The 15,541-nt window shown below is 42.8% G+C and overlaps 1 protein-coding gene across 1 annotated transcript; it reads left to right on the top strand.

Annotated features, from left to right (window-relative positions):
* The first annotated feature begins 3,090 nt into the window (after positions 1-3,090).
* LOC149839725 (uncharacterized) lies at positions 3,091-4,265 on the top strand. Its single transcript, XM_090004210.1, has 3 exons — positions 3,091-3,466; positions 3,569-3,674; positions 3,768-4,265. The coding sequence occupies exons 1-3, from the start codon at positions 3,434-3,436 to the stop codon at positions 3,902-3,904; spliced, it is 276 nt and encodes a 91-aa protein (XP_089860336.1). The 5' UTR covers positions 3,091-3,433; the 3' UTR covers positions 3,905-4,265.
* The last annotated feature ends 11,276 nt before the right edge of the window (positions 4,266-15,541 follow it).

Here is a 15,541-nt window from a genome sequence, read left to right as displayed (position 1 = left end):
GAAGTTATAAATTTTTATTATTTTTACTTTGTGGTGTTGTAAAGTTTGTGTTTTGTATATCTCCTTTGTGAGATTGTAATCGGTCCATTAGAGACCATATTATTATTTTTGTGCTTGTGTAGCCCTTTGTTGGCATTGTGATTATTCCCATCTTGTTTCATTTCACATCTCCTTGAAGGATCAAATTTCCGATATATTTACCAAACTGCTGAGTTCAGACCACTTAAAATTCTTGTGTAGCAAACTCAACATTGGGTCTGGTATGTTGAGTTTGAGGGGCGTGTTAGAGAATCAGGTTCTCTGGATCAACATGCAAGAGCTGATCCAATACAGGAAGCGGGTCCAAAACTCGCCCAGTTCAGGTTGCCAATTGTGAGGCTCGTGATAGAGATCTCAAGAGATGTGTTAGTTTGGAAACTCTTGAGCGTGAAGATAGCAGCCATGACTTTCCAAGCAATAGAAAAGGAAGTTGTGAAGCTCTCAAGAGTCCTAATATTGTTAAGAATCCCACTCTCATTGGGAAAGAGGTTGACGTGATTATGCCTGCCTATGAAAAATCTAATGTAACCTCTATGTATAATGCATGAGAAATAAAATTGAAAATTGCTGAGAGAGAGAGAAGTCAGCCATTATCGTGGACGTAGGTCACTCCGACCGAACCACATAAAATCAAGTTTTGTTGGTGTCTATCATGTTCATGTTCATGTGCATGCATCTTCTCCTGAACCGTGTTTTTGCAACTGTATCTTTTTATTGATTTGCTATGGTTATGAAAAAAATTGTAATATGGATATAGGGAATCACTCAAGTTCTTTCCATTATACACAGCCACCATCAGCCCTGGTTGAATGGCATGGAGCTACTTGAAGATCAGCAGAATCAGCATGTTTTCTGAACTGGACTTGATGGGTAATTTATCTACTTGTTATTCTTCGTTTTGAAGTGTAGCAGAGTGCCAGTAAAGTTGCAGGTAATCTAATTCTTCTGTTCCAGTTGTAACCTAGTCTTTCAGTGGAAACTGAACATGTTTACCCATTGAAGTTTATTGCTTATCTGCTAGATTACCAGGATATGTGGTGAGGGAAATTTTGATATCATATTCCTTTATGGGAATTTTTGGGATTCGAGTTAAATGAAGTATCTTGCTGCTATGAATTTCACTAAGCCGGCGGCCCAACAATAGAACAAGCGCTAACACTACTCCATGTGGTCCTTCCTGATGAACTTAAGTGTGGTCCAGCTTCCTAGTTTAATTGCTGGTGGAGCCCTCTTTGGATGCCTCTAAGCTTTGTCCTGTCTCAGGAAGTATGCATATGCTTGGTAGTATTATCAGTCAGTTGCTTTTCTAGTGTGGACCTCATTATGGTCCTAGAGTTGATGGGCACTGCGGTTAGGACTAACAGAAAACCCTTGAAAAGGCTGTTTTTATGGGTACAATTTGCTTGCATCTCATGTGATTCCATCTCATTTGATTCGAAATCATGATTCCAAATCACATACTAGACAATGTGGTTTGGAATCATGTGACAAGTCATTTAAAGAACCCCAAATGTGACTTTGAATCTCATTTCCCAATTTTCTCACGTTTGCTTGCACGTGAGCAATGAACCAAATGAGATTGGTGAGAGAATGATTCTCATTTGGGACCAAGCAAACGTGTCCCTATGTATTACCAGCTTGTCTTATTTTGAAGCTCGACAATTTTTTTTCTCCTGAACCACACATTTTAAGTTTCTACACAAAATTGAGTTTTAACGGCATGAGCATCCGATGCCATTTTGTGTTCCAAGTCTATTAACCAGACGCTGCTTGGCTGCAAGTCGGCTTTAGCAGTACTCCTCTGGTTTTTTCTATGATAAAATTGCAATCATCACAAAACAGATCAAGTTAGTGAAATTTACAGGATTTGCTATTATTATGTCGACTTAACTAAGCTTTTCCTGTATTATATTATCCGGGTAGTTGGGCTCTGCTAGTCCTCTGTAAAGCTAAACTCTGGTGTTGTTAGTCCTCTATCATACTGGCTTTAAGGTGGCAGGGGAGGCACGTGTCAAGCCTGCACTTGGTGAGAGTTGGAAAGCCATGCCCCACCTTCCTCTCTCATGAGCCTGGGAATAATATCTGCACCATGTCCATAAACACACCCTCCATGCTCTCTCTCTCTCTCTCTCTCTCTCTCTCTCTACATGGAGGAGCTAAGAGACTCTTCTTCCTAACGGGTGACATAAAAGAGACTTAACCAACTGCTGTAGTGGATCGTGCCTCTCACTGAGATTAATGCCAACCGTGCATATAAACTAACCTCAGCATGGGATTCTGCCTCTGACTAAAGACTACATCTCATCCATGCATTTCAGGTATCCCCAGACACGCAGAAGTGATGTCTAAGCAGGTTTGACCTTTCCTCCATAACCCCACAAACCCACTGTGCTCTTTTTGCATGTTATGCTTCAAAAACATTCGTTTGTAGTAGATTCCTTTTGTTGGTAATGCTCCATATGCTTGATTCTTTTTTTTGTACTGCATATGCTTGATTCTTCAAATCCATGAAAGGAATACAAAGCTGCAAGTTAGCATGTGAAGTGAATCTACAGAATTCCTGGGCAATATGACAGTGAGAATGGTTAACATCCCTTGAACAAGGCCAAAAAGAGTGGTGGCTTAGACTTCTTTGGTTTGGTGCTAACGGCGTATATTTCTCCTGTTCCTACAAACTCTCACTGGAAGGTAGGAAGGCCAAGACGTTACGGCAACCGGGCAAGGGCTGAGGACCGTCCGTGCATGCGTGTGGTGTCTGTAGCTAAGCGTGGGGCAGCACGAGTTGGCTTGGGGCTTTCACCTGTCCTGGTGCATGGCCCCCACGCTCACGTGAAAGGGGTGGGGGATTTCTTAGCTCCACCCTGGATTGTCAAATTGTAAATCTTCTCATCCCTTCTCAGCCAATGATCGTTTATCTGTCACGTGGGGGTACCATGTCCCATCTGATGTCATCTTTTTGTTTTTCCTATTTTTTCTTTTGCTTTCCCTTGTTTCTTCTCGATATCTTCTCTCCCCTCCCTATATAGTTTGGTGATCAGTCTGAGATTGCTCTGCTTTTGATCATATATTAGTGTTGTTGGTGCCTCTATTTTGCTCTCTCTCTCTCTCTCTCTCTCTCTCTCTCTCTCTCTCCGAGTGATTGGCTCTGTTGTTGATCACAATTCACAAAAAGAGTTGGTGCAACCTGTTTTGTTCTCTCAATTCACAAAGCTGTTGATGCACCTCTCTCTCTCTCTCTCTCAAAACAGTGTTGGTGCATCTGTTTTGCTCTCTCTGACAGTCTCTTCTGTTGATCACAATTCACAAAGAGCGTTGTTGCTCTCTCTCTCTCTCTCTCTCTCTCTCTCTCTCTCTCTCTCTCTCTCTCTCTGTGGCAACGGACTCAAGAAGACCCATGGCTGATGGCTCTGCTGCTTATATAAGGATGGTAAGCAGAATAGTACTTTTGTTTCCTGTTGGTTGTTTATGGACTCTACCGCGATTGTCATGGCCATGATCATCTTACTCACTGGTCCCCTCTACATGATAGGTTCAACATCTGATTGAGAAGTGCCTCTTGTTCCACATGAACCAAGAGGAGTGTGTTGAAACTCTTGCAAAACATGCCAATATTAAACCGGTTATAACTACTACTGGTTGGTTCCTCTGTTCTCATTTCATAAGTTCTTTCTGATCTCTTTCCTTCTTTCTTTGCTTTCTCTGATCATGGGCATGTTTGCCCTGTTTAGTATGGAAAGAACTGGAAAAGGAGAACAAGGATTTCTTCGAGGCCTACTCGAGAGAGAGGGAGCATCAACGGTCCAGAGCCCAAGAGGCTGAGGCCAAGCATATCATCCGTCAGATGATCAAAGATTCAGATGGCTAAGCCCTCCCCTGTTGGATCCTTGTTTGCGTGCATCACGTGTCCAAGGAGTGCAGTTGTCGCCCTTGTTACCACTGTCTGTTACTGCCGACTAGCAAAAAACGAATATAGAATGAGAGAGAGAGAGAGAGAGAGAGAGAGAGAGATTTGGCTCCATAGCCCGTTGTCCTATTGCTTGTTGGTTTGGCCTTGGGGTCACCCTCAATGGGAAACCTTGCTCACCCGATACCTAGGCTGCCTGAGCAGGTTCTCTGTTCCACGTGGCTTGCATCGGCTAGTTATGGTGTATGTGCTAACGTGGAGCCACCCTATTAACAATCCATGTTTGCTTCCTGTAAATAATTGGACTACTTGGAAATTTCAATTTGTGTTATTATTGATTTGTTGTCATTTTACCAAATAATGAGAGAGAGAGAGAGAGAGAGAGAGAGAGTTTAATTGAAAGGGACAGGAATGGTGGGGGAGCAGATCCTGTCTTCGGGACAGAACATCTTATAAGGGGAAGCCACTTAGTGGCAGCCCTCTATAAAAAAAAATGGGGATGCGCCTATGACATTGCACATTTTAGTGTGCCCCTCTACCTGATCTGCCCCTATTAAAGGGGGTGATGCCTAAGAATACAGAACCACTCCGCCTCGCTAGGTGGGCGCTATTGGACTATGGGGAGCTTATGCTCAAGATTTAATGCATTATTGAAGGCGTCGCAAGTTAGGGTGACCGATCCTTGATCCTTCATGAAGCCTTGGAGTGACCATTGTGACAAATATCAGTGATATTTTGAAAATATCGTGAAAAAAATGTGAGATATTGTTGGCAGTTTTAAGCTCCAAAATAAAAATATCATGATATTTTTTATAAACTTTAAATATCATGTTTTTATCCTGATTTATGTTTTAATCATGCGATTTAAAAAAATACAGATAATTAAAACGACTAAATGAATAAAATCTCACTAACTGTCCTTTAATGCATCTCTCATTAAACCACCCTCTCATCTACCAAGAACACCAAGCCATTTTAAAAAATGCATCTTTGGAAACTGTTGAGAATAAAAACCGTTTCCTAAAATTGATCTTGGTAACTAAAAGCTGTAAATGTGCTAAAAATAGAAAGGGTTTCCTAAAATCCAACATGGAAATTAAAAGTTTTGAATTATTTTAATTAAAAATTTGAATTTAACAAGACATTAAACCTATATAATTTTTTAAGATTTTTATTTTGCCCCATATTTTTTATTTTAGCTAGTACTTTGCTGAAAAAATAAGGGATAAATAAAAAAATTCAAAATCCCACGAGAAAATTCATGGCAATAAATTGCGGTTTTAAACCTTTTTTTTTTTGAAAGGCAAGCTGGGGTTAGGCAGACCCCTACCATATATATATTTCAAAATGAAAACTTTACATTGTCAATATATCATCACCCTCTTGAGAGAGGAACCAATTCGGGGGACGATCTTTCCACATTTTCTGTAGGTCCCCCTTAACTAATTGAGTGAGGTACCTAATAATGGTCTGAGATTTATATTTGGGAATTTGTACACTAATCTTATTGAAATTGTACCAAAGATCCCTCAACGTTTGAGGTATGGAATTACCTCTTTATCCCCCTTCCAAAAATAGCTTAATAGCGGAGCAAAGATCAGCTCTGCCAAATTCAAGTATGGCGTTCATCTTAGGATCTACCAAGTACCAACTGCAAGACATCTGCCCATGCTATCCACCCTTTGTCACTTAAATTCCCTCTTGTGGTAAAGCAGTCTGCGTGATAGAAAGTTCCCGAATGCGAACGTATCGTGAAGCCCATTCTCCAGCTCTCCTGAACACACCCTTGATGCTAACTAACACCCACCCCGGATCAGGTGGGTACCAGTGAGAAAGAAATCTCCACCTTCGAGTGACTGGGGATCGCACCTTCTGAAGAATTCGTAGGAGCGGTTCTCTGATCAAGTTGATTCCTGCCTTGATTAATTGCGACTGATCTTTCCTTTCTGAGCCAAAAATTTGTTGGTTTTGACTCTTCCACAACACCCATACAACCAGTTGGAACAGAACGTCCCAGCTCCTCTTCACAATCTTCTCCTTGAACTTATGGCCACACCACCTTTGGAGCTTGTCGCGTAGGTTTTCAGACGGGACCCATTTGATATAAAGAAAGGATGAACTTTCCTTCCAAATATTCTGGGCTACTCGGCATAGTGAGAAGAGGTGTGTGGCATCCTCTGTTGCTGATTCACATAGTTCGCAACGAGAGGGAAACTGGAAACCTTTATGCTGCAAATGGTCTTGAGTGAGTAATCGATTTTCAATGGCTCATCTCAAGGTCAGGACAGCTCGCGGGTGTTGGTCTTTGATCCAAATATGTTCAAAAACAGGGTCTTTTACGCCCTTTTTACGTGTAGCCTCCCAAGATGTTCTCATTGAAAACGTCTTTTTGAATTTCCAAGTCAACTGATAAGGTTGGCTTGGTTGCCATTTTTGGTTGTTAACCATCATCCTGATTGAGTCTGGAACTCTAAGGATCGATTCAACTAGATGGCAGTCTTGGGCTTGATTATGATCAAGCTGATCCTTCACTTTGATTCCTCAAAGACTGCTGTACATAACTGCTTTGGTGTTGTGGGGAAGGATGTTGATGACCATGGGTCACACCAAAACTCCACAATGCAAGATAAGGACATGAATCAGAAAAACGTGCATCCAATAAATTTGAAGAGACTGGAGCACTGACCTTATAAGGATCACGCATGCAACCATTGACAGTTTGTTTGCATTCCAGGATTCTAGCCGACGCCTGAATTTGTTGAGTGGTTATGTCATGAGCCATTGCACAATTCATATGATGAGTTATAGTCTTTCCATGATGAGGAGAAATAGATATGGAGACAGGCAAGTGGGTTCCCCATTAATAATGATGGCATAGGTGGGAGATCGCACACAACCCATAATGGGTCTGTCCGTTGCCTGGGGAAGCCAAAGAAGATTAGTGTATCCCCCAAGAAGTCCCAATCCACTTTATCATTGGGCTCACCCTCAAGTCGTGAGGAGATGAGCCGTGTTTTCTTCTTCAGTTTTTCTCGCCGCTTTCCGAGAGCTTACCGGCCTGCTGAAAACAGTGGGTAATGTTTGGACGGAGGAGGGGTTTCCCTCCTTTCTCGATACCTCTCCTTCTCCTCCATCAATGCCCAAGATGTGAAACCTATTGGGTCGTTGACTGTTGGCTAGGTTCTTGGGCTTGGGTTGGTTCCGGCTGGCTACCTTCACTTGGGTCCACCCTATGGGGATGGGTGTATCTTGCTTAGCCAGTGGGCGTGGATGGGCTGTTGGAATATGGATTGAATTTAACCTGATATGACCCGGTTTGACATGGGTACATCATGAGATTGCATAATTCACGAGAGTTACAGGGTAACCACTGAAAGTGGTAACCACCCGCTAGAGGCAGGCTTCTCCCAAAAGTCTACAACAAGGGGCCTGGTTGTTTGATGAGAACAATCAAGAGGTGTTTTCTTTTTTTCTCAATTGAGTTCAGGGTCTTGCTCTCCATCAACTTGACGGCATGGGCTTATCATGGGCATCGATAGACTGAGAAAAATGTCGAGCACCTGCTTACGCTCGTTTCATCCATGGCGTCTACTGATATGTATTTTTGCTTTTACATTCTGGTTCTGTTTTGAAGAATTCCTATATTGGGTTGTGGGCTCATTCCTTGTAGTCTGCTACGCATGTCGGTATGTAAGGGCGTTCTTGTGGCACTCATCGAAATCCCCATTGCCCGAGCAGGCCGACCGTCGGGCGGTTGCCGCTGTTTTGGTTTTAGGTGGGAGGCGTTCAACCCCATCCGAACCCACCTTAAATCAGAACTGGCAGTGGGTTGTGGTTGTCCACAGTTAGCCGCCGGAGGTCGTGGATCGACAATGGACACCTCCACCGGAGGGTACATGTCATCACCAGCATTGAGACACGTGTTATCGACGGCATCCTGAACCGACAGCCGCAGGCAGTCGATGGCTGGAGGCATTACTGTAGAAGCTGCTACCACCGACCTTCGAGCAGACACTATCGCCAGTAGAGGGAAGTCTATGCTGGCAGTGGGACGCCGGCATCCGGGACCAGCAGTCGGAGAACGCACGACTCGGTGTTCCACGACTTCGCGGCCTCGCTCGACCCAGAGGAGGTCGACGCCTTCCTATGTTCTGACGCCATCTACGGTGTCTATGAGGATGCGGTCTACCACCTGCACACGACTTGGACACCGTAGTTCCTAGGTCTCGACCGAGACAAGAGCCTCTGAGATGGTCGCGCCCCACTGACGGGTTCCGACCCGAAGTTGATCTAGGACGTGGTGATCAGTGCCCAGAGCTTCACCGGTGGGTACCGGACTGCACACGGCATCGACAGCGGTGGGGTCGTGGGTGGTGAATGTGAGCCTGCTGGGGTACGTGAACAGGACAACGTGGGGCATGGCGACCCGCGCCCGCCTCGTGATCTACAAGGTCTACTCGTCCAGCGAGTGCTTCAATTCAAACATCCTCGTCGGGATGGACCGCACCATCGACGATGGTGTTGATGTGCTCTTGCTCTCGCTCGGTGGCTACAGTGGCACCGGGCCCCACTACCATGGCACCGTCGTCGTGGCTGCCTTCGCCGCGATGGAGCACGGCATCTTCGTCTCCTGCTTGGCATGCAACATCGACCTGAAGCCCTCCAGCCTTGTGAACATCGCGCCATGGATCACGATCATCGGCTTGAGTGGGGGTTGCCGTCGCCAGCGACATTTCGGTCGGCTGCCGGTGCCGATGACCGCAGGCAGATGAAACCTACGGCAGATGCATAAAAAAAGGGAATTTTTATTTTTGTTTGATTCTGGCCATTGCAACTGGCAGACAACGGTGGTGGAAGACGGTGACTGGTCACCATCCACTGACCGTCGCTGCCAGCTGCTTTGGTCGGCTGCCGGTGGCGACGACAGCCCTAGCGATGCATGAATATAAAAAAAAAACTTTTACCTTTCCTTTCGCCAAGGATGGTAGGGAGGACTCGTCGAAGGCAAAATGTTGCCGTGGAGTGACCTTTGTCGGTGGCACGATTGTGGGAGGGTGTATGTTCTCCCCCGATGATTCACTGAATCCCACGTCTGTGTTCGGGGGTCTGAATGAGCACCACGTATACAATCACATGGGGCTCTTATTCCAGTGTATGTTGACATCACTTAGCATTGGAGTCTGGTGTGATTGCAAAGACTTAAGTACCATTTCTTGCTATTCTTCTCATAAAAAGATGGTTTGAGAAAATGACAAAAATGCCTTTCATTCAAAAAAGAAAAAACAAACGGTTTAAAAAAAAGACAAATATGTCCTCTATCCAGAAAGTCGAGGATGATGTTGACTCTTCAAAGTCTACACAGCGAAACGAACCTTAATCGTTTCGTCGATGGTGATCCGGCGAAACGATGGTGAGCCGACGATCCGATGGTGAGCCGGCGATCCGATGGTCATTCGACGAAACGAACCTGAGCCATCAAAAATGTCTGTTTGAACTTTTCATCATCATCTTCTTCTTCTTCCTTCTCCGTAAAATACTGTAAAACCCCCTCTCTCTCTCTAGAGAAGAAATCAAGGGTGGCAAAGAGTTTTCCCTGGAGAAGGCCATGAACATCAACCCTCTCACTCTCTCTCCCTTCTCTCTCTACTTCTGTGCACATCTAGCAGACGATCCTACATTGCTTCATCAAACACCGACTGACCTGCACACTGATTGTAGCATCGTTCAACTTGATGAGTTGTGGAGCCTGATTCATAGTTTTTGCCCTTACAGGAGGGGGTTTGGGGGCTCCTTCCAGCATGAGTAGCATCATTCAACTTCATGATTTGTGGATCCATATTTAGAGTTTTTTCCTTTACAGGAGGAGGGTTCGGAGGCTCCCCCCAGTGCGGATACTGCTGCGCGGTCAGCAGGCGGGGGGCTCGGGGGGCAGCGCCCCCCAGACTAAATTTTTTTGGGGCCTTGTATAATTTTTTTATTTTCTTTCCCTCTTTTAACTATCAAAAAAGAGCAATAAAGCATTTTGTTTAATCGTGGGGCCCATGTTTCCATCGGTTGTTTCTTGCTTGAGGTTTTCGTAACACCCCTTCCCACGATTTTTCTAATTTTCTTTTTCTGTTTCCTTCCCATGATTTTTTCAATGGCTCCCCTACAACGATTTTTAATGTTTTCAGGTCTCTAACGAGCTCCACAGCGATTTATAGTATTGTCCGGTCTTCCAACAGCAATTTGTAGTATTGTCGAGCCTTCCTACAACGATTTGTAGTGTTTTCGAGTCTCCAACGAGCCCAACAACGATTTATAGTGTTATTCGGCCTTCCAACAGCGATTTGTAGTATTGTCGAGCCTTCCTACAACGATTTGTAGTGTTTTTGGGTCTCCAACAAGCCCCACAACGATTTATAGTGTTATCTGGTCTTTCAACATCGATTTATAGTGTCTTCCGAAAATCACTATAGCGATTTGTAGTGTTTTTGGGTCTCCATCGAGCCCCACGGTGATTTATAGTGTTGTTGGATCTCACTATAGCGATTTGTAGTGTTATTCAGTAAGCAAATCGCTGTAAATTGCTACCCGAATTAGGACCAACTTGTCAGGGCCATATCTCCCTAACCGGAGGTCATATTTCAAATAGCTGGATGTGCAAAAAAGTAGAAAGAGACGGGAGAGAGAGTGAGAGGGTTGATGTTCGTGGCCTTCTCCAGGTGGAACTCTTTACCTCCCTTGATTTCTTCTCTAGAGAGAGAGAGAGGGTTTTACAGTGTTTTACGGAGAATGAAAAAGAGGAACATGACGATGAAAAGTTTAAACAAACATTTTTGATGGCTCAGGTTCGTTTCGCCGGATGACCATTGGATCGCCGGCTCACCATTAGATCGTCGGCTCACCATCGTTTCGCCAGATCACCATCAGCAAAACGATTAAGGTTTGTTTCGATGCTACCCACGTTGGGAGGAGCCCCCAAACCCCCCTCCTGTAAGGGTAAAAACTCTGAATCAGGCTCCACAACTCTTCGTTTTGATGCTACCCACGCTGGGAGGAACCCCCAAACCCCCCTCTTGTAAGGGCAAAAACTCTGAATCAGGCTCCACAACTCATCAAGTTGAATGATGCTATCCACGCTGGGAGGAGCACCCAAACCCTCCTCCTGTAAGGGCAAAAATTTTGAATCAAGCTTCACAACTCATCAAGTTGAATGATGCTACCCACGCTGGGAGGAGCCTTCAGACCCCTCTTCTGTAAGGGTAAAAACTCTGAATGAGGCTCCACAACTCTTCAAGTTGAATAATGCTACCCACGCTGGGAGGAGCCCCCAGACCCCTCTCCTGTAAGGGTAAAAACTTTGAATCAGGATCCACAACTCATTTAGTTGAATGATGCTACCCACGCTTGGAGGAGCCCCCAAACCCTTATCCTGTAAGGGTAAAAACTCTGAATCAGGCTCCACAATAGTCAATGTGCAGGTCAGTCGGTGCTTGATGGAGCAATATAGGATCTTCTGCTGGATGTGCACAGAAGCAGAAAGAGAAGGGAGAGAGAGAGTGAGAGAGTTGATGTTCATGGCCTCCTCTAGGGGAGATTTCTTTCTCGGATAATCCTGAAGTGCAAAGGCTGGGTCTTAAATAATCATCTTCGGCACACTTAAGTCTTTACAACCACTCCTTTTCTAGAATCGTCATTTTTTTTGGCACCAATGGAGGAGAGGGTACTTAAGTCTTTGCAATTGCATCAAACTCCAACGTTAATTAATGCTGACAAACATGGGGATACGAGATGCAAATGCTTAAATACGTGGTGCTTTTTGGGACCCCTGAGCATGAGATACCCTGTTCGGGGGGGGTAACATATAACCTGCTTCACACGATTGTGGCGACATGGGGGCATATATGCCTTTCAGTTTATGAGAAACCGAATGCATCCAGGTTTTATCGGGTAACCTGGTCCGGACAGGTCAAGACTAGAATCGAACCCGACACAGAACCCTCGATCTCGTAGAACCGGATCCAATCCAAACCCATTTGTGGTTTCGAGTCTAGGTCTGATCCAGACTAGTCGGACCCAAATCCATTTGGGTTCTAGATCTAGATCAGACTGTACAAATTGGACCCATGATCCAGAACTGACTCAGATCCATTATTGATTGGGTCTGTCTCTAGACTGCGCTGAGGATCAGATCTGGCATGGGTCATGTTTAGACCAGTTTCGGATCTGGATCGGGTTATGGATTGGATCTGACTCGGGTCCTGTTTGGACCAAGTCCAGATCTGGATTGGTTTAAGGACCGGATTTGACCCGGGTCTTGTTTAGATCGGGTCCACATTTGAAGTAGGTCGGGTTCTAGGATCCAACTCGGGTGTTGTTTGGACCGTGTCAAGATCTGGATGGGTTTGAGGATCCGTATTTGACCCAAACCCATTTGTGGTTCCGGGTTTGGGTCTGATTTGAACAGACCGGATTGTACCCATATTCTTTATGGATCTGGATTTGGATCTAGTTTGGATCATGGGATCCAACTTGGAACCCGATCATTATGGGTATGGAACTAGACTGGATTCAGACCAAAAGATTTGTTCTGGGATCCATTGGAACTAGATCTGGATCCAGATTGAATCAAATTATATCCGAAATGGAGTCCATGCACTATTTACTCCTGAACCGGTTTTGTGACTGATACGGGGCATTCTGGGACTGGTTTGAAGTCCTTTTTGATCGGTTTCTAGTAGTTTTTCATCGGTTCTTAAATGTAGAGACCCTATTTTCATGAATCACTAAAAGAACAATGATTTTTTTCATTCGATTTTTATAGGTTTTTTATATATGTTTTGGAGTAGTTTGTCTGTTTTAGGACCTGATCATGCCCATTAGTTTATTGGTTCAGAACATTTTTAGACCGGTTTCAACATGAGGACCCTAGGTTTTACCTAAAAGAGCATGTTTTTGTTATTTTTTCATGCTTTATAAGTGTTTATTATCATAAAAGCATAACTTTTTACAGGCATTTGATGTTATTTAAGTCATTCATGATATTTAATTATGACTAAATTCTTGACATTATTGATGTGTTTTCATCAAAATTTATTTATGCATGAGTTGAAGCATGAATTTGTATTTTTTAGATGATATAATACATGTTTCGTCATGAATATACATGCATTATTATTTATGCATGGGCATGCTCCATAATACAAATATATTTGTGGTAAAAGATCTTGATTAACTGACTCATGTAATCACCAAAGTGTTCTAAGTTGTGTTGATTGAGGATTCTTTGGATCGTGTCAAGATTCAATATTATAATTATGTGTGACTTTATAAAACAGTGATTCTACCCAAAGGTAGGTCATTGTGTTCCAAATTCACATAGGGTATAATAGTAGATATGTAAATCAACACATGAAGCATGTTAGTACCCAAAGGTACAGTGTTGAATTGTCTCTGGTTATATGATCTACTAGTTTCACCAATTGAAATCAATTCTTTATAAATTAAGGAGACGAAACAACTATGAGTATTATCGTTTCCACCATAGTAGAATGATAATGGTTCAATTATGCTTGTCTAAAAAAAGGTGAATAATAAGGGGTCTCACATTTACCTTTTCAATATGAATCTCGTATAGAGTGATTAATCTCTCACTTATATGGAGAATAAAATAGTTGCTCTGAAGGTTGTTTATGAGAAGTGTGAGTGCTTAAAAGGATGTCTATGAGAAGTGGGAGTGCTTGAACAATCTTATTTGTTGCTTTTGTAATAGCGAATAGCTAAGAATATTTGAGGTGTCATCTCTCCCTGCAGGACATTGGAGAAATTTTTGAAAACCATTAAGGCATAAATTATTGATTTTATACGAGATTTTATCTCAGGTCATATGGATTAGAAACTTCATTATGGATCTTGGTACAATGTACTCTATTGAGAGGCCATTAAAGATCTTATGTGATAATGAAGTTGTTGTGTCCTTGAATAACAATAAGAGATCAACCTCGTGTTGATACATGAAGTTAAAGTACTTTGTTGTTAAAGAAATGACTAAGAATCATCAAGTATGTATTAATACAATCGGTACGAAAGAAATGACTATGATTTTCTTTATTAAATGGCTAGCACTGGGATTATATTCTCAAATGTAAAGGGAATGGATTTGTTTGATTCCTGCTGATGTATGACAATACATTATTGTTATATGTGATCATATTTGTGAAGCTAAATTGATTCTTTATGAGTTTGTATATTAAAGGATCCTTCATTTAGTTAGAGATAACAGAAGAAGAAGAATATTAAAGGACCAATAGAATAAGTTAGAGACCAACCTATTTATAAAGGTAATTTTAACATGCTAAAGCATTGGAAATAAATTATATTGCATAAAAATATAACATTTTATAAAGAAGTATTCATCTTCATGATTCGTATGATTCATTCTTATGATACAGGATAACATGTGAACCACATAGAAATTGAATCAATATAACTTGATGAAGTAGTTTTTCATGTCAATGGGTCAAGTGAAAGAATGTTGAAATATGGATTAGATCCAACCTAATGTGACCCGATTTGACATTGGTACATTATGGGATAACATAACTCATGAGAATTACAGGGCAGTTATTGCAACTGCCTATACAGGGTGACCACTGGTACTGGTAACCACTCATTACATGCTTCTCTTAAAAGTCAATAAGAAAGGGCTTGGTTGTTTGATAAGAACAACCGGGGTGTCTTTTTTTTTCCAATTAGGTCCAGGGTCTTGCTCACCATCGACTTGATGACCTAGGCTCATCATGGGCATCGATAGGCTGATAAGAATGCAAGTGTACATGCTTGTTTTATCCATGGCGTCTATTGGTATGTATTCTTGATTTTACATTTCTATTTTATTTTGAATAATGCCTATGTAGGCATTTTTCGAAGGGGTAGGAGATGCTCCACATAAAGAGAAAAAGCATATGATAAACAACTTTTTGTTTGATGGTGCTCCTGTCTTCAACTTCAATATCCATCATTGATGCAAGCTTGAAATCTAGCAAAATGTCTAGGCGCACCCTCGCAAACTGCTTGTGTTCCCTGATTCACATGTAGGTGTCGACTCTGACGTAGTCTCCCCCGAGTGCATCAACAATGTCGGCCAGAATATCCTCTGACCATAGCTCTGGGGATAGATTCAGCAATTGAATCCACAGGGGAATTATGGTTTTAACCTCCAGATGAATAGGGGTGCCCGGAGTCCAACTGTTTGTAACCAGTGTTTTGCTGACAAATCACCATGAGCCCTTTCGGGTAATGATTTTGAAATTTTCCTCCATTTGGACTGTAATTAGAAAAAGGTCGTCTCAAAGGGTCGAGAAAGCTAACTCCAACATAGGAGGCCATTGTCTTAAGAGAGCTTCAAATACAACTTTGTAAGAGATTTGTATCTCTTCTGAGCACCTGGGAAACCAACAATGATGTACCGGCATAATGGCTCCATAAGTTGAGAGTAGGGTGATATCAGAATTCTGATCATTCTTATCCTTGGGTTCTTGTGAGCCAATGTACTTCTTTTGACTTGAATGAAGATCTCCATTGAAGTATGCTTTCTTCCTATTACTGATGCCCATG

This window comes from Nuphar pumila, chromosome 4 (genome assembly GCF_984573655.1).
Source record: "Nuphar pumila chromosome 4, dmNupPumi1.hap1.1, whole genome shotgun sequence".
Lineage (NCBI taxonomy): Eukaryota > Viridiplantae > Streptophyta > Magnoliopsida > Nymphaeales > Nymphaeaceae > Nuphar > Nuphar pumila.
Note: the sequence above shows the minus strand (reverse complement) of the source record. Positions and strands in the feature narration are given on the sequence as shown.

Bases quoted from the DNA above. Each gene is read 5' to 3' on its own strand.
- LOC149839725 (XM_090004210.1), top strand. From the start codon at position 3,434: ATGGCTGATGGCTCTGCTGCTTATATAAGGATG. The intron at 3,467-3,568 runs GTAAGCAGAATA...TCTACATGATAG, and splicing joins CTGCTGCTTATATAAGGATG to GTTCAACATCTGATTGAGAA. The intron at 3,675-3,767 runs GTTGGTTCCTCT...TGCCCTGTTTAG, and splicing joins ACCGGTTATAACTACTACTG to TATGGAAAGAACTGGAAAAG.